At 38.5% G+C, this 20,668-nt stretch overlaps 1 protein-coding gene across 4 annotated transcripts in view; it reads left to right on the plus strand.

Annotated features, from left to right (window-relative positions):
* LOC129725958 (methylcytosine dioxygenase TET) overlaps positions 1–20,668 on the plus strand; it is a 296,289-nt gene that overhangs the window by 82,902 nt on the left and 192,719 nt on the right. For all 4 annotated transcript variants that reach the window (XM_055682423.1, XM_055682425.1, XM_055682426.1 and 1 more), the window contains exon 4: positions 16,413–16,550. In XM_055682423.1, coding sequence (XP_055538398.1) covers positions 16,413–16,550 — 138 coding nt within the window. The remainder of the gene's footprint in view (positions 1–16,412; positions 16,551–20,668) is intronic.

Below are 20,668 nucleotides of genomic sequence, written 5' to 3' on the forward strand. Positions count from 1 at the left end.
CGTCGTTCGCTTTCTATATAGATCGGTACTTACACATGCACACCGAAATAGTGATGTGGTAACGACAAACATAGTGTGCTGTGACGAACTAGAAATATAGAGCTGATGAAGAGGGAATTTGTGTGCTGTGGGTGACAAGGCGTTGTTGTGTTGTTGTAAGTTGAAACTTTTGTCGATGTTGTTTGATTTTGACCGGAGTAAAATTTGATTTTTACTAGCCGAAAGACTTGGAAAAAGTGTAATTTGATTTTTCCACGAATTTGTCAAATCACTTTCTAAATGCATTTTCGTAAGTTAATCTTGAATCTCCAGTAACTATAGACTCACAGAAACGTACGATCATTATAACACAATTCACATAAACAGTTCCGCAAAAATGTCCCAGTTTTGATTTTTTTTTTAAATTGCCATTTTTCATTTGGTTGAAACTTTGCATGGACGTTTCTATAGGCAAAAGATGCCTTTTGACGTAGGACTACGTCTAACCGCACTATATCGAGATGCATTCTGCGGCAACTTAAACCAAGGTGTAACGTCGGAATGAAAGATTTCAAACGATAATACTGGTGTAACCACATGATGGATCACAATGATCAATATGTTGTTGGATTGATAAAATGATGGACAATTTTGTGATTCTTCAGTTATCATTATCACTTCATTGATAAACAGTGAAAATTTCATAAAAGTTTCAAGCTCACCTGACACAGACTTCATGAGTAGACACTAACTGCCTGCTGTCATATACTGTATAGCAGTCTGGTCATATCTCCGGAACCGTTTTACCGATTTCGGTCATCCGCTTCGGCAACATAAAGAACCAAAATACCTTTCTTTTTGAGGATGTTGAGCCTTAATTGGTTGGAAAAAAAAAACAAGAAAACTAAAAAATGTGATTAAACATAATCGCTCGTTTTTAGCACGTGTATGCCAAAATCGAACCGTGCCAAAGATAAAACGAGCTCAAATCAAACAGAGCCTTAATAGGAAATATAAAACTATTGTAGCCCTACGTCAATCATGCGGTCGTGTCTTGGATACCACCCCCCTATTTTTTTCCTTGATTTCACCATGACCGGTCCGGTCATTGGATTGTTTAGGTAATCTTTTGTAGTTTTGACGTGGAACTACGTCTCTCAGGAAGTTCGACTACATATTCGGCTACATAGGGATGTAAAATTAAATCTAAAACCGGAAAAAGTGAAAAATATGTCCAATTTCAAATGCTAATAAATCGGTTAGTTTTCGATGGATTACCTTCATTCTTGCAGCAATAGATTGGAAAATCTTCTAAGATATCTCCTAAATGCAAAAATTGTAATTTCATTATTCGAACTATTGTATTATTAAAAATAGTCAAGCCTTGTCAAAACGCAAAATTCGACCTATGATTCGTAGTTATATGATTGCTTCCCAAGCACGGTCGACAGAATTATAGACCTAGTTATTTGAAATGTGCTATTTGGCCTATATAAGAGCCTGTTTTAACCGAAATCGCTCATATTAGTTCTAGACAGCGACAACAGCTGTCCTCCCTCAGCAGCAGTAGTGCAGTGGATAGCAATGGCAGTGCATAGCGGCCACAGCTGTGGCATGGCAACGGATAGCGCAGCAGTAGCAGCGGCCAACTGATGCAGCGGGGCTTTCTTTAGTGAAGTGCTGTCTCTGCGCGACAGCGGGCAGTAGTGAATGCATCCAGTAAAAAGATGCCTCTTTTTTACAACACACCAACGTTCTGGAAAGCTGACATTCAAAATACATGAGCCTTTCAGTTTTGAGTGTAATAGCTTTTTACTGTGTTATCTATCACAAAGAATACCTTATTCGCACTGTTAGTGATAACGCAAAGATGTGATCAGCATCTTATCCGATATTGAATTTAACAGCAAATTGAATTGTGAAAAAGGTCAATCCTTGTTGAAACGCAAATTTCGATTAATCCGATTGGCCGTTATATGATGGCTTTCCCAAGCACGGTCGACATAATTATAGACCTAGTAATTCGGAATGTACTATTTGGCCTACATAAGCCTGTTTCAGGAAAAGCTGCCCATATTAGTTCTAGACAGCGACTACAGCAATCCTTACCTAACAGCAGCAGCTGTGGCAGCGGATAACATCAGCAATAGCAGTGGTATCAGCAGCGATATTGGGACCAGTTGGTGCAGCGGTACTTCCTCTAGTAAAAGCTGCCTTTGTGCAGTAGCGAGCTGCATCAGTAAAAGGTACATTAGCCGGCACTTCCTCTAATGAAAAGTTGCCGTACTTTGACAACACACAAACGTTGTGGAATGATCGCTTTCAAAGTATATGAGCCGTCAACAGTGTTTGTACAGTGTTTGTTTCATTCTTGTTCAGTGATGCATGAGCAAACTGAAATTCAGTAGAACTTTAACTCCTGTTTTGTGCCTTTGTGTTTTTTTTATAAAACAAAAATTAGATTTTGAAAAAATTAGCTTTTCTAGATAATTAATTTTTATTTTTCTTTCAACTGATCTTCAAAAAATTAATAACTTTTTTAGAGTGTACTTTTTTCGGAAAGACAAAATTACTATCTACAACTTTGCCGAAGATGTTACACCGATCAAACAAACCGTTGTGGCTCATTTTTGCATATAAAAATTCACTTTGTTCGGCAAAGTTGTAGCATATTCCATAAGAAACATTCGTCTGGTCCGAAACGCTGCGATAGAATAAGTCTCCTGTCCAGCCTTCAGCGATTGAATTACCAGCTGTTCTACTGGTTGAGGGACGAGCCAGTTTCCAGTAAGAGTCAATCTTTGTTTCGCTGCAGTAATGGGTTTTACAGTGGAGACTAAATTTCTGCATGCTAGCTTTTATACGCGACTACTAAGAGTTCATTTTTCCGGTAGGCGTGTCTTCACTGCTACCGATAGTACGATCATCAGCGTGCTGTAGCACGCATTTCCAGTTAAAAATCATGGAATCGGTTCTTTCCAGAACTCTGGATGGTTGAAGATAGAAGTTATGAGAATTTTCGCAAATACTACTAGTGAAAAATTTTCAATTATTTCTCAATAATCATTTTTACAATAACGACCGGTACACCAAAGGAAAACGTCAGTGTTGCCTATGAACAGTTTGTCGCAGCAAGATATAACCCTCATTTAAGGAATTTTCACTGCGAAATTGAGTGATTTCGAACGAACACTGTTATCGGTCCAATATCGATGACACAAATTAGTTAATCTAGAAACAGGGTAATTTTTGCATCAGGAAAACATAAATTTTCTTTTGGTGTTCATGACAATCACTCGGTAGTATCGAAGGTGTTTTTTTTTTCGTTTCTCATTCTTGAGTCTGCGTCGCTCCGCCTACATTGCAAAAATCTACGCTCAACTCGATACAAAAGACTGCGTGTATAAAATTCAACTTCATTTTTGTTCTTGACACAATAGCAATTAAAGCACGTATAACTGTTTTAACAGGCGTAGTAAAATATGTTAAACAAGAGTTAAAATCAATATATATATATGTATATATATATATATATATATATATATATATATATATATATATATATATATATATATATATATATATATATATATATATATATATATATATATATATATATATATATATATATATATATATATATATATATATATATATATATATATATATATATATATATATATATATATATATATATATATATATATATATATATATATATATATATATATATATATATATATATATATATATATATATATTCGTCCTACTTCACCACCCCTAGGGCTGTATACCTTGTAGTGTTTCATTGAAACGAAACGATTGAAATGGTCCATCCAACCACAGGTTTTTGTCTGTCAAGTCAAGTTCTTACGAAACTTTGAAAAACTTGAATTTCCTCGGCATGAGAACAATTGCGGTAGACATGATGCGTATGCGAATGCGTGATGCGAACATTTTCCGCTGGCACTGGTCGAAACTTTGTGAAGAAGAGAGTATCGCGGGGTTTTTATAGTACGAAGAATTGCGTGCACACTTGCACCCAGTATCGGTAGGATTGCGCACTAAACTGCCTACCATCCAGAAGCCCCTCGTCTCTCTGAACAACTTCGGTAAAGACGGCAACTTTCTAGAAAGAAAAATTGAGCTCAAAATACGATGAACTTCGTGCTCATTAGTGTTACATAGCGGCTAAATTTCGCACTAAACTGTTCACCAACCAAAAGGCCTTTACCTTCTAAACAAGTATGCTGAAGCCCACAACTTTCTAGGAAAGTTAAACACGATCAACTACATGCACACTAGTGCCACCTACCGGTGCCATTCGGCACTAAACTGTCCACCATCCAGAAGCCTTTGACCTTCTGAAGAAGTCTGCCGAAGACCGTAACTTTCTAAATCGTCAGAAAGGTGTTGCAATACCCAAACTGGGTGTTGTAATTCTCAGCGAAGCGATTCCAAACTTATGGCGAGTAGTGCACAAGAATATGCTGAAGATTGTTATCTTAAAAATGCTCATGTTTTTTAGATATTTGATAGAATCTAAATTAGCATTACACTGATCGACAAAAGAGGAAGAATATGCGGTCCTAAAAGCTCAAAATAGTTGGTTAGTGTGTGCAGAAGTGCGTTAACATGCGTCTGTGTGTAGCATAGTAGTTGGTCGCTGAGTTCGCTGTTTTTACGTTGTGTTTGCAAGAAATCTCATTCAAGTCTCTAAAAAAGTTATCTGTTCTAGGGGCACCAACTTTCACAGGAATGATTGAAAAACTATAAGCTTTTATTTGGTCGGTGTTTAGTCAGACCGGACCAAGTGACATTTTGATCATTTAGAGAAAAACGAGTATGAAGTTTGTTGCTCTGGGAATTTTGAAGTTTTCAACATTTTAGCGCTTTTTTGATGTTATAAGTTGGAGTAACTCTCTAACTGCATCATGCAATATGACAATTGAAAAAAAGGAGTGCCGTGAGCTCAAAAAGGATAGGTTTGTAACTGATTAAATGTACTTGGTCCACTCTGATTGAATCAAAGAAGAATCATTAATGACTTGGTCCATTATGACTGAACAATTGAACAAATAATTTGAGTCCATTGATCGCCGAACAGCCAAAAACTTTTTAATCTACATGGTAAGCTTCTGCGACATCAACAATTATTGAAAATAGTTTGAAAAAACTTTGAACTGTATTTGTTTTAACAAATCAATGGCTTGCATAAAATAGTAACAAACATACACTTACCACTTATTTCAACCTCCTGAGGATATAATTCATTGGTAAAATTATCAAGTTTTAAGTCAGTATTACTACTGTAACTTAAACTTCTTTCTGAAATTGTGGAATGTTGTGTCACCCACACAAATGACTAACGTTTCTCATTGACGTGTTCAATCAGAGTGGACCATGTACATTTTCCTCATTTACTGGTAAAGTATACTTTTTTGACTAACGGGTAAAGAAGCATTCCGATAAGTTGCCTGATAGTGTTGAAATTCATTTATGTTGACTTCAAACCGATGCTGTAAATTCCGACAATTTCAACTTTTTTCTGCTCAACACATGGTTCACATTGTCTGCACACTATAAGGCATGATATCAGGTCATGTTAGTGACAGCAATAAACGGTCCAAAAACACATTCAAAACCACGGCAGTGCGTGAAACTTTACAGATTCCGATGGGGGGTGAGTGAAAGAGTTCCCTGATACAAAGAAATCCGGAAAAACGCTTGAAAATTCTTCCGTTCGTTCGCTTTTATCAATAGCTGACCGAAGGCAGTCTCCTTGAAAATAAACACTTGGTCCATTCTGACTGAACACTGTGTTCGCTTTTCATTGGTCATGCAGACAAAAGTCATGCTGTTATTTCTGCTGTTTTAGAGATAAATAAAATCTGATTGTTGTGTGATGTAGCTTATGAAAATCTTTATCCAATACTATCGTTAACTCGTTTTTTCCAATTTTGCGACTTGGTCCGGTCTGACTTAACACCGACCATTTGTTATCTACAACTTTGCGGAAGACACTATTTTTCTAAAGTATAAGTCTGAAAAGTTAGATTTTGCAGCGGCACTAACGGCGGAATTCTGAACTAAAACTTGTCATTTTTTGAGGGTTTTTATATCCCAAATATCTTCTGAAGAGTAAGTGAGCTCTCGTACCACAGCTCACTGCTCCAATTTTTCCAGTGAAGCCACAGAAGTCGTTCAATGAATCAGTTTCTTAGAAAATGATGCTCAAACACAAGTTTTTTATATTTCTGGGAAATATTGTAAATATGTTGTAAATATTTTTCATTGCTCGCCTTTAAATTAGGTAGTTTGCAAGACTAAAATTGCTGACTTTGAGTTGATTGATTAGCGGAACAGTACCCTTTTCTGGCTACAACAAAGTGCATATAAAGTCAAGAAAAAATAATCTTCCGAGCTCAGTATGTGCGACGTCGAAGATCAATATCAATCATAGCAGGCCAGCACACTCCCAACCACAAATCCAAACAAAACTAACCTTTACCAACTCTGTAAGGCTTGCGTTAGCCTACTGCCAGCGGTGGTGCGTTGTATTTTACGCTCCCCTGACAAATTAGTTCATCGTAACTTTTTCATCGACTCCAACCGAAAGCGAAAAGGGGAGCTTCTCATGTAGGTACCAAACTGTGTGTATATTTTCAAACGCTGGTCTGTATGCGACCAAAAAGGTTCACTGTATCGGTGTTTTATGAGCTCTGAATAAAAATTCGTTTGATGATAAATAACTCCCGATGAATAACAATGCGTCTCCATAAATCAGTTCACCAATGTTGGCGCTTGGTATACTATCACAGAGCTCGCACAGCAACTTTATTTTAAGCTGTACATACTAAAAGTACTTGTACAAATTCAAAAAGTAGCAAACTCAGCTTGTGCTAATCCCAAAAATCTCTCCTAACGACGGTTGTCGAGTTAACTTTTATTATCTGTTTACGACTTTCGTTCTCCTTCGCCAGTGAACAAGAAAGTGGGTGCGGTAGCAACTGGCTCTAAGCTTCACAAAGGTTCCCCTCCGGTATCTTTTTCATTTTCCAGACCTTGCCGCAGCACCAACCATAAAGACATGTAATCTTCTACCGCTCTACCGTTCTCTCGTCCATCAGGCGTCAATTCCGACCGTCCGACCGATAACGACGAAATCTCATAACAGACCTATACGTCATTTCGCATCGTTTCTTCTCGCACACCGTCGGATCGAAAAGGTGGATCCACTTGTCTCCTCCGGCCATATCGCCTTCTGTCGGTCTGGGTGACCATAACGTGTCTGGGTTTTGGATTACGGCCAAAAGAGATGGTTTTTCCGATGCCAGCAGCGTCCTGTGACCTTGAAACTGAATTGACTACCCCCTAGCACTCATAAACACCTGAACAAATTGACGTTTGTCCCCTAAAATGATTGGTAAACAAATGCTCTGATCGAAACCACCTAACCCGTATCGTGCCAGACAAAACAAAATGTTCTCCCCTTCTGGTAGAGATTCAACATCCCCCCTTTGGAAGTACATAACCCAGACAGAATCAAACGAAAAACGCACCCTTCGCCTAAAAATTGCTCCTTGATGAATCATTTATCTAAAGCGATATCAAGCACCTGACCTTCACCGTGCCACAGTGTGGCAGTCACTGATTCTACGGCAATAGGGAGAGCTTCGCTAAAACCTTGAAAATTTTTAGGGGAACCAAGAACGCGAAACTCTTTGACTTCCAGAATTGTTTAATTTCCTGGTGATTCCCGACAGCACATCTGCACAAGAGGATAACGTTCAGCAATACTACCAACTTTTGCAATGGCAACAGTCAACCGCATAATGAACAAGCGGAAGGAAATCCTTTCTTTTCTACGCAGCCGCCACTCCCGAACAAATGCTACAGTTTATCCCGTGGAACTTGTTGAATTCTGATGAAACAATTTTCATTGCAGCCAATTAACTTTTGTGTTGGTTAAACACGTGGAAGGGTTTAATTGATTCAAGGAAAATTATAATTTTACTTTTTCTTTCTATGAACCGAACGGCAATTCACTTGTTAACTCCCTCGTATAATTACGCTGCACATTCAGCCTGATGTTGCAACATTGCTCGCAAATAATCCTCTTTATTAAGGGTCCTTCTCGGTTCGTTGTACCTACCCTACCCTAGAGCTAGCATTCGTCTATATGTCATCGACCTCGGAGACGTGACTCATCTCCTAAAATCTTACCTCCGAGCAGCGCGAAAAATAAAAGAATAATATCTCCATCACGAGAATACACACAAACACCCTCAAAAAAAAAAAAAAAAGTATCAACCTCTTCAGCAAACTCTTTCGGTTCTTTTTCGGCAATTCAATGAAGCCCGTTTGCGTCGTTTGCTAAAAATTCAACCCAACAAAGGAAAAACGGGAAATCTTCACATCGTGCGCTCCCTTGCATCGGTGTGGAAAGACTCAAACGAAACGCGCTTCTTCTGCCTCCGTTTCGAGGATGTTCAAAGTTCATTCACCGACGAAGAGCGGTGTGCGAAGAGGAGAAAAGGTACACACGGCACACGCCGCGGCAACTCTCTGCTGGGGGTAGCCATTTTTCCAAGGAAAAATCTGAAGGCAAAAACAAACACCGCGACAATTCTCGGGTTCAAACTTAACGATGGCTGCCGCCGGGCCCGCTGCGATATGGTTTCCACTCTTTTTTTTCTTTTCGTTCCTTCGTTCTTAGAGTTGCTGCTGCACCGCGCGCAACGATTATTTTGTTCTACGCTTCCGAAGCCAAAAATAGATGACATTCGCCTTGAGCTGCGACAACAAACCGCCGGCTGCCGTTGCGCTGTGGTTCCAGCGCGTCAAGTCGTTTTTAAAAATTGTTGCCACAATGCCACGGTGCGGTGGAAAAATTCGGTGCAGAACTTAAGACACACGGTGGTGCAATTCGGTCCGAAATATGACCAACCCTAATTGCGTGTGAACATATGTTTTCCGCAAACCATTGCGATAGAACCTTTGATGTGAGGGTTGGGTTTTCGTCCACTAGGAAATAGTTAGGTTCTGCATACTTGTTGGCAAGTTTTGCTTCGATATGTGCAGATAACTTTTTACTGCTGTTGGTGAAAATGATAAAAACTGATTAAGTTGGAAGTCAATTAACGATGCTGTGATGAATTATCTCCACCATATTTAGCTACAGGTTTCTAAAACTCATCAATTGTCAATAATGTGAAATCTCGTTTCCATATTCGTCTGTTTAATGTTTTTATAGATAACTAAGCTTTTCGTTCATTTGCCAGTCTATCCCTAAGAGCTAGGTTTGAAGTCAATTTTGCCTTGTTTAAGGTGTCGCATGGACTTGTTTTGCATTTTCTGAAAAAGAAACATTGACGTTATTAGACGTTCTGATTGCCATTTTTTATGAGCAGCCGTTATAAGTAAATGATAAATTATTAGGACTCTTCAGTGAATTTTTTTAGTTCCTAGACATCTCAAGGTCAAACGACACCAACTTTGATAACAAAATCTTTCAAACGAGAATATCACAATGTTTTCATTCAATAAAATGACAGGAATGCCTTTTGAAACTAGAACTAAACTTAATATTTACCTGAATAGACGTTTTTGCATATTTTGCTTTCTATTTGAATATTTTATTCTATTAGTTCACAAGGAGAAGCAGAGGGAATGAAATAGTTTTTTTTATGAAAATACAAGAGAATTCAACGTCTTTTTTGCTCTGGGGTTTATTGCAATTGTAGGGGTACTGGGGGTAAGCCCGGCCCCCTAAGGAAAATAATTCTTCACAGAACTCATGCCAGATCACACAGAATCATGCCCAGATTGTTTTCTACAAGATGTGAAGATTTTCAGTACTTTCAAACCGTTATTTTACAAGGAATAGTGAAGTTTTGAAACTAAGATAAAAACGACGTTTAGCAATCAGTGCGGGTGAAACCGGCACCCCTTGGGGGTAACATCGGCACCTAAGTTTGCTCATGAATTAACTCGAATTAACTGAACCAATTTGAATTCGGAAACCGTCGAATGAGAGATCTTACATTTCTGTATGTTACCGTTGAATTTGGTTATTGTCGGTTAGCTGGTTCTGGGCAGATTGCCGGGAAAAGTTCCGGTGAACATTATGTATAAACAATGAAAGAATTTGATACTCGGCAAGCCTATCATGTGGCACTTTAAATCATATTATTAACTAGTTTCATTGAAGCCAGGATCACATTGACCACACCAGAGCATATTTCAAATACCACCGGGTCAGTTTTGTGTCTTGATTCAGTACATTTGGCACCTCTAATAACCCTTGGAATCATTTATAAATCACAGAAGAGCTTGAGTGCATGGTTCTGAGTCGATTAATTAATTTATTTATCAGCGAGACATCAGTAATAGATGAGAAACATGTGTCAGTATCATCCAACTAGCCTCAGACCATGTCGGGCTTACCCCACTCACTGGGTGACGGTGTTACCCCGACAGCACACATTTTTTTAAAAAGAGTATTTCTACAAATTTATCGCTTCAATTTACCTCAGATCGAATTCCTGTGATTGCTAACAGTACAGGCAAGAAATTGTAGAGCAACGAAAAATTATTCTAGTCTTTTCAAATGAATAAAAGCTTAAGTTCCACTCACGAAAAATTACATCCGTCTACGCATCAGCTGCTGTAGCGTATGTTTTGTTTATTATTTTGACGTTTGACGTTTCAGGGTGGCTTCGATGTGTCGTAAAATGTCTGAAATATTAAATACCAATACTTCACATATTCCAAAACACAGTTAATTAGCGTTTTCTAGTGAAATCCTAGGAGTGACGGTCTTACCCTCAGTGCCGGGCTTACCCCCAGTACCCCTAATTGTAATTTGCACTAACAAAATAATCAATTTTTATATGAGCTTTCTTTCGTTAATTGAAACCAGGATAACGTGGGCTGCTGAAATCAATCCAATTAGGCTAGATTTGTGTAACTTATAACCTGATCCAGCCTAGCTTAAGCTGATCAACCAGCTGCAAAAATATGCCATTTTGTCACTTGAATATAGCGATAGTTTTCACTTAAACTCAGAGAGCCATAATTGTTAATATAAGCAAAGTTAAATTGAATTAATTTTTAAACAAATGCTATTTACTTACTCTGGTCAATCGAATGATATTGCCTGCATTTAATCACATGTTTCCTTTTATAGTCAATCTGCTAAAATTGAAAAAAAATATTGAAAAAAATCTACTTCGAATATCTTATGTGAATAACGACTATATCAATTGTTATGAAACTGATATCCAGGTTACAAAAGCATTGCAGACGAAAAAAATCACAGGAGGGTTGTGTGCTAAGCCACGACCGCAAGGTTGAAGTAGAATACTTTTACAAGAAAGATAACTTGGCTGCTTGCGTGTCAGTCATTTCGAAATCGGATTTGTTTCGTATATACCGCTTGTTAAGCACAGTATCAACAAATCGTAATAAACATCACACTGCTGTGCATTTGCAGCAGTATCAAACTTCAGTTGCATGATATAACTGGAAAAATAGGTGTGGCTAAATTGTTTCCAGTTATACCATTCTACAACGTTCGAAAAATTTTATTTCCTATGGCGTAATACTCATGTACGAAAAATACATCTCATTCATTTCAGTTTATTTTCAGTTCCTACAGATTTCCTCAGTTTCGCAACACAGATATACAAAAACGATTTCTTGTGGACATTATTTCGAGCCGGACCGATAGAGCTCTCATTAAGGCAATTCATTAAGCTATAATATGTATTGTGTCGTTTTGTGCGGCTTGGAAGAAGAAAATGTTCCCGTCCCCGTGTCGCATGGAAGTAAATTGTTGCGTGTTTGATATTGCCGATGGTAGACATGAGTATAAAGGTCGAAATTCTGCTGTGATGTCTAACCATAACCGTCTTCTTCAAGGCGCTACATCCTTGTTAATGAAGTGTTGTGAATTTTCTAAAACAGACTCAGCATCGTGAGCAGAACGTACCGAAATTTTCTGTTTGAAATCGGATTTGTTTCGTACCACTTGTTATGCACAGTATCAACAAATCGTAATAAACATCACATTGTTGTGCATTTGCCAGCATCAAACCTCAGTTGCAGTTTATTTATAACCATTCACTATGCTCTTCCAAAAAACATTTAGTAGCCTTGAAAAAGGCCGATTGCTGCAATTGCAATTTTCATTCAATTATTGCATAAATGCTTCATGGTCAGATATACCCGTTGCAACTGCTACGCTATTCGTAGCCATGCCACAGTTGTGGCCGCTATACGCTGCCATTGGTATCCGCTGTCCCTGCATCAGCTGGTCCAGCTGCTATCGATGCTGAGATCCGCTGCAACTAGTGCGCTATCCATTGCTACTCCACAGCTGTGCTGTGGTCGCTATCCGCTAACGCTGATATCCACTGCTCTGCTACTGCTGCTGCTAAGGGATGACTGCTGTTGTCGCTGTCTAGAACTATTATGAGCGGCTTCGGCTAAAACAGGCTCTTATATAGGCCAAATAGCATATTTTCAATTGGAAGGTATATGATTCTGTTGACCGTGCTTGGGAAGCAATCATATAACGACCAACCAGAGGTCGAATTTTTCGTTTAGACAAGGCTAGACTATTTTCAATAGTACAATAGTTTGAATAATAAAATTACAATTCTCTTCATTTGGAAAGAATCTTGGAAGATTTTCCAATCTGTTGCTGCCAGAACGAAGGAAATCCATCGAATACTAACCGATTTATTAGCATTTGAAATTGGACATATTTTTCACTTTTTCCGGTTTTAGATTTTCATTTCACATCCCTATGTAGCCGAACTTCCTGAGAGAAGTATTCTACTTCAAAACTTTCTTCGGTTACCCCACATTTCATCAGTTTGAATTGACTGTTGGTAGCGTATTAAGTTGAGTTAAAATATTCTTTTAATGACTTTGAATACTCCACTGAATGTAGAATGAATGGCCCACCTTTACTTTTGTATAGAAACTGTCAGCTGCACTAAACATAGACTATTACTAAACGCACCGCATAAAGCGAGTTGTCAGTATTATTGTCAATGACCCAAGTATGATGACAGTTCTACAAGGTATGCTATTCACGTCGATGCATTAGTATTAGTGATCGTTATGAACTTTTTCCAATTTTGTATGAAATTTGAAATGATTTTGCATTTTAAACTAAACTTATAAAACATACTTTCCTGAAAAGTTATAGAAATGATGTTGAAACATGTTTTATTTGTGGGGAATACATAAACATGCTGCGGTTTAGGTAAAATATGCTGTTTTTCATCAATTTGCCGGTAACCTTTTTGCACTTTTCGTTATTTTCTTGTACTCTAATAGCGCTTCTAAATAGAGTCGCTTATGTTTCATACAGTAATAAAAGTCATGAGCTATGACAATGACTAAGATTATGCTCCAACTACTAGAAATATAGCATTTTTATTTATTTTATTTCGACATATTGTCGCAATTTTTCACACTAAATCTAAATTAATATCAATTTCTAGTGTGTTTCTACTGAAGATTCACTCTCCAACCAAAAAAATCAAATATAAAACAACATAAAACGAGAAATTTCCAAAAATGTTCCGAGTTCCATACAAAACGCGGAATTTTTCATAACGAGATTTGTTTGTGTGCGTGGATAGACAAAAATGTAGCATACCTTGTAGAACTGTCATCATACTTGGGTCAATGACTACTTGGACGCAGTTGAATGCAAGATTGCATGGCTTTGCCGAAAGTATCGATAAAGAAGTTGAATCAGTGGCAAACCATTACACTGAAAATAAATCGCACGCTAATCCCTAATGCTCTTTACATTTGAATGTCAACGAACCAACCTAATCATTTTTTTATGTCGACCCATATCGATTTTTATTGGAATCCACGGTATTTCAACGTGTTTTGGCATTTGACGTGTGTGAGCATTGAAATCTGAGTGTAAAATGATTGATTTCGGTATGCATGACTTGGCAAACCGAAGTGTAAGACACTTGATTTTGTGCTGTGAACTGAAACGCAAGTGTATTCCACGTAGATATGAAATGTTTCATCTATTAGCACAGAAGTAAGTGGAATCCACTTGGCAGCAACGTGTCGATTTTTTACAGTGTAGAATAATATTATCTTAGATCAAGAAAATAAAGAAAAATAGTAGTTGACCAGTCCACATAGACACTGAGAAAGATTACATGTCGTAATCGAGAAACTTTTATAATATTTCTTTTTGAAGTTGATAGTAGAATTCAATGGAAACTTTTCATGTTTTTGATATTTGGAAAATCAGTGGCGTTTATTTATTTCAGCGAATTAGGACACAGGCAATTAGTAAATTTTAGAATGGATCTATTTTTGCTAGTTTTATTTTGAATCTTGTATGTTCAGTTTGAGAGAAATACCAAGAAGTGTCTCATTAATGTACGAGATTGTCGTTTCTATAAAACTGTTAATGTAAACATGAAACAGTAAAGTAGAAGTACAAATGTTTAACTTTCATACGTTTATGTAAAGTGATTTAATTTCGAGGTATTGAAGATTTTAGCTTGTGGGGAGCTTTACTACCCGTTTAACAAAGCAAATTCTGGAATTTCGTGGTTATAAGTAACCCAAGGCAGTTACAAGATGATCTTATCTTTTAAAAGCAATGTCTTTGTTCTGCTTTTCAAAAATTAAATTTCATAAAGCGTGAATAAGTAACTGCACTCAAATATTTTCTCGGTAATAATAGTAAATTGATAACACAAGCTTGCCATTGGACGGAGTGCTCTTGGCAATCTTTTGAATGGAGCAGTTTTTTGTCCCAAACAAAAGCCTTATATCGAGATCATAGGTACATACGGACTCATACTAAATATTCTTGCGGGGTGATAGTACTTTGCGAAGAATAAATATTTTTGAATTTTATCTTGACGACTCAGGCAATTGAATTCAGCAGATCACCAAACGCTAATAATCGTTATCAAAAAAAAAAAAGAAAAAAAAATTCACTCTTTAATTTGATGTTTTCAAAACTTTGATGTCTGTTGATATTCTGATTAAAAACTGAAATTGACCATTCTGAACAACGGTATTTTCCTACTGTTCAGAACAAAATTTCATTCCGGACTAATCACGGGAAAAAAGAATTCCAGAAAGTAGTGACGATTTCCAAAAATAGTCTACAGCAGCGAGTCGGGAAATCGAACACATGTGTTCTCGCTCATTACGAGAGCCGAGTGTAATGTGTCTATCGAATACAGTGGAAGCAAGTTTAAGCGGCGTCGACTGGTTGTTGTTGTTATTTTTGGTTATTTCGATCAGAACCGTGGCTTTTCCAAAATCATCGCGCACCGATTCAAGTTCAATGGAACAAATAGGTGGGAACCTCCTGCAGAGACCGGATGTTATTTCATGAGATTTATTTAGATTCAATGCTGCTGCATGGCAACATGTTGCAGCCGCGAAGGTGGCTGATTTTTCCTGTTTGTTCTTTAAGGTTTAAACGAAATCAGTACTTTAACGCAGAATTTACTTCTAAAATTATCAATTGTGGTTCTTTGAAACCGTGTGAAAAAGAATCTAACAGCAAAATCTAAATGTTAATCCAAACATCCGCTCCATGTAAATCAAACATAAAGTTATCGCTCTTCTCCACTTTTCGAATTTTACAAATGCTCATATCCTGTTGTGTGACAAATGTCCTGCCTATCCTCGCACATAAAAGGGCTCCTTTCCACCAGCCTTTCTATATCGAAACAAAACTCGCACTATGCAACAAAGTAATCACCATGATGAACCAGCATCGACCGGATCAGTGAGAAATGCGAGCAATAATGAAAACCGACAATAAAACTCCAAAACGGAATCCCACAAAAATCACATCTGCTCATCTGTGTGAAGTTTCATCCAAGCGGCAGCAGCAGCGAAAAAAAAACCCTGATGCGTTCAAAGAACCGACGACAGAGGCAAAATGAAGAACCCGAAAACCATTCGAAATCATTAGCTTTTACGGCGTTTACGACGTTCTCTCCAGCCCGGCAGGATCGACGACCGACCGAGAGGAACAGCTGTCCTGATTTACGACCCACCCCGGTTCCCTCTGCGTCTGCTCGTATACCGCAATCTAAAGAAAACCGGTGCTACGTTTGCGCTTCAAACGGCTAACATTTGGCGGGAAGGCGAAACGACAAATGCGCCACTCAACGGCGGCTAGCTGCACTGCGCTTCCGAGCTTTCGAGCAAAGCACCATTTGCTTCGCTTCGTGCGAACTTTCAGTAAAGCAACTTGCATGATATATCCAGCTTGCACGATAACCGACTCTGCCTTTTCGAACTGCTTTCTCTCATGAGAAGCTTTTTTACGATGACAGCGCCATCTTTAACTCTACCCTTTAAGTACGTTCAAAAACTAAAAGCTTGTGTTTTATCCTAAATTACAGATTCTCTACGGTCCCGACGGCCAGCTACTGAAGCCCGAATCGAAGCGTGGCCGCGGTAAGGGTCGATCGTCCAAAGCAGACAAAGCAGCCGCCGCCGCCAGCAACAATGGAGGTGCCACCACTGATGCCAACGGAGCGGTAAGTTAACTAATTCGATCGCATGAGTACTGTAGGTTTTCCCGTTTAGTGTCATTGAATGCGTAGTGCACGGAGTTTCTTTATTTTTGTATTAGTATACAGCAAAAATTTTTCGGATGAATCTACATATATAATTTTAATTTATTTTGAAACTTACCTACGTCAGAGCAGAGGTAATTGTGTCGATAAACACCGAAAAACTTCAAACTTTATTACTGCTGCATTGAAAATATTACTTCTCATTGGCTGATTCCGTGTTTTTTTATAATTGAAGATGCACTGAAATTTAAAAACTTGAAATGAATTCTGAAGGATCACTAAGAACCAAACTGCATCACCCGAAGGTAAACAAAGTTACCAGTATCTGTTAAACTCAGATGCGTGACGTCATCCAAATCATGATGAGTAGAACATGGTGCAACGGTTTGACCAAAAAGTAGGCGCGGGGAGAGGAAGCGTTTTTTCACTTTGGAGGGTTGGAGACGAAGCATCACTATGCAACTGCGAATAACTTTTTCGTGTTTGTTGATACATCCTTACTAACTAGGCAATTAAATACCGCAAATTCAGGTGTTTTTAGTTGAAAATTGTTTCTTAAATTGATGAATATTGGTAGCAAGGTATGTAGCATAGCATTGCCATATTTCTGATTTAAATGCATCCAAATGATATATTATAAGATGCGATAATTTTTATGCCCTAGTTGTTTATAAACAAACCTACTCGCTGGCAATTTTTTTCCAATATGGCCGATTCTGCTTTTGACATATCGTTACACCATGTCTTTATACATCATGATCCAAATCAGATCCAAGATCCTGATCCAAGTCTTCGCTTACTGCGATGTAAAGTTACCGCTTTGTGGAAAGCAAGTTCTATTGCGACATTTGACCAAATTTAACTTATGTTTGATACAAGTTTTCACTACTGTGCATATAGTCTCTAATTCTCATTCGAGCCTATCCGATTTTTTCGCGAATGGTTACTCAGACCGATAAATTAAACATTCTAAACATAATAAAATAGCTAAAATGAGCTGTCGAATGCGATTCTTGGCATTGATTTACGCCCCCATGAGTTTGACCGTTTACCTGTCAATTTTCGTCTGAACAAAATATGAAAATGAAGCATAGTGGGTTTAATTTTTAATTTGACTTAAAAATGGTGTTTTATTTTTATCACACTATACAGTTAATGGTTAAAACTATGTGGCCTTTAAAACTTTTACATAAATTGAGCACTTGTTGATTATTCAATAGGCCACCCGCAATTCCTTGTTACGACCTAGTGGGAAATATAATATACAGTCAGGTTTTTTTTACCCGGGGGATACGTACCTCATAAAAAAAACGCACAAAAAACGCGTTTATTCGAAAATTCGCGTAAAAAACCACGCTAATTCAAAAATCCGTGTAAAAAACCGCGTAAAGTAAACCAGCAAGAAAGGCTTTAAAAAACCCGGGACGCTCTAGAATCAGTATTTAAAATTGTCCTCTTTGACGGTCATTCCATTTCGGAGGCCGGACGATATTTTTTGGACTAAGTCTTTTACTAGACAAACACTTAAATATTTCTGGTACCAAACCCACGTTAATTCGGAAATTCGCGAAAATTTTTTTGATTTAGCGCGTGAAACAATCCGCGTTAATTCAAAAATCCGCGTAAAAAACCGCGTCAATTCAAAAACCGGCGTAGAAAAAAAATAATGACAACCAGAAAACGTTGAGAGCAAAAGTGGTACATGTCCAGTCTGAGCATGGAGGATGCATTATAGCTCGCTAATCTTGGGACATAGAACATTCATGTCTTCAGTAGAGTTGTTCAAGGGATTGAGTACTGTAGAATGATGATCTGTTTGTTACGGAATTCTGTCTCTTGTGGCGCTAGTGTATATGTATTTGGTAACAGCATACGAGTTGTTACTGGAATAGGTAAAATGCTTTCTGTTACAAAATAGTTACAAAAGCGCCACGTAGTGAGAAAATTTCAATGCAGACAGCTCTTCATCTGAAAGTACTCAATCACTTGACCAACTTTGCTGAAAACATGATTGTTTCATATCCTAAGATCCTCGACTTACAATTCATCTAAAATGCACAGACTGGACATGTACCACTTTTGCTCTCAACGAAATGGTGATTATGTTAATTACCAAAAATTGTGTTGGCTATAACTTTGGTTTAGGTTATCAGATCTCGGTTTTTCTTGGATATTCTATTACATTATTGCGTTCTGTATCAATTTATGCAAAAAACCCAAAAAGTGTAAAAATGGCACATGTACCACTTTTGCTCTCAACGGCTCAAATAACAAGCACACTAGCAAAACACAGAACACAGTAAACGCGTTCCTACATTTTGACCGACTTCATTTTTTACACCCGTGCAAGCAGGTTTGAAATTAATTTTCACCTGTCAAATTGTAGACAGCTCGCGTGTAATTACTTGTGGATTTCTATTTTTTTTATTATTATTATTATTTATAACTTACCTGCGAGGTTTTAGAACTGGGCTGGGTTACAAATAATTTAATTAAATCTTCCATACAATCAATCGTTGCTGAAACATGTTCGTATAAACATGTCAAGTTTACCTAGCTATAACGCTATTTTCTGTTTTTGTTTCATTATCTGCTACACATACAACCTGCTACGTGTATTCCGAATCCCTTCCAGTCGCATAATTTACGAAAACTTCAACTTGAAGCAACATAATCCCATTATCGCAAACCCGTCGGCTCTCCTCCTTGAGCTAAACACTAAGCCGACCCAGTCGAGCGAACTTGCAACCAACTGCGGGCTGCAGCGCCTTGTTGCAAGTCAGTTCGTAATCGACAGCCGAGATTGTAAATAGTTCGTCCTTATCACTCCCAAGTCTGCCGGCAACTTCTTCGCCTACGTCTGTTAACTTAACCCTGGGAACGCATGACGGTGTGACCCAGAGTCCACGCCGACTTGGATGTCATCATGTGCCCGTCGGTTTTGGGTTTAATCGCTGCAATGTTTTCTTTGCTTTCGCTGATATTAATGCCGTTTTTTATCGGTATTCTCTTTTCCTCCGCTCATTCCCGCATTGAGATAAATTAAATTTATTTAGCATATAAATTAATCTTGATTTAATATTTACAATGAACGAAGATTGCTGGGTGAGGCCGGAAACCCGTTTTAGCTCTATCACCCTGCCGTCGTCGGTCGATCCCGAGCACCGTGGGCTCCTTTCCGGGTTGGACCCGGAATCAACGAAACCAGTCCTGTGCATGCGAGGGAAAATGTGCAATCTCATAAGATAAATTTCCGCCCTTTCCGAATTGGTAGCACGGGTGGCGCATTCACGTCAGTTCCGTCCGAGGCGGGATCCAATCTTATCAGGCGGTTGCTTTGAAATGCCGTCGCGGCCCGTATTTTTTCGTTCTGTCACGGCAGCGACACCGGGCGAATCGACGAAATTTGCGGAGAAAAGCACGTTTTTTGGCAACTTTTATTCCTTATAGGTTTACGAGCTCTGCGAGTCGATAAAAATCTATAGAGAGGTCGTTGCATTTTTGACATCCAACTATTACCCTTCCCACTTTTAAGCAGAACAAGTGGGCAACTATTTCGCGAAACGCGAATCTATCACATTCCGAAAACAAGATGGCCGTCGGGTCTCGCTTCATTCGCACAATTATTGCGTTGGGGATGCGTGCTGCCATCTAAGTGAAAACAAGAGCAAAATAAAAGCAGGCACAGGCACGATTGCTGGTGTCAAGCCAAAAATTACGACGTGACAGTGGTGCGTATTTCCTCGCTAGTCGCAATGTTTTCGTTTGTTTCTTTTTTTTTTTTATTTACACGAAACGCCATTGTAAATTTAACGATCCAGCCAAGCCACGTACGACGTATCCTCTTCCGTCCAGCTCGAGCCGAAAGTGATTTGGCGGGTCCATCGCCCACGGAGTGGAATTGAAAATTGCTTCATAAACATTCGCCATCCCAACGCCATCACGTCGTTCCGCAGACCGATTTTACGGCCACCATCTTTGATGGCGGTGTCCTGGCTTATGCATGTATGTCCCCCGTTCATCCAATAAAGCAATCGGACTGCGGTGCGTCTCACGTACCTTGCACGCCAAGGATACGG

The sequence above is a fragment of the Wyeomyia smithii genome, chromosome 2, assembly GCF_029784165.1.
Source record: "Wyeomyia smithii strain HCP4-BCI-WySm-NY-G18 chromosome 2, ASM2978416v1, whole genome shotgun sequence".
Taxonomy (NCBI): domain Eukaryota; kingdom Metazoa; phylum Arthropoda; class Insecta; order Diptera; family Culicidae; genus Wyeomyia; species Wyeomyia smithii.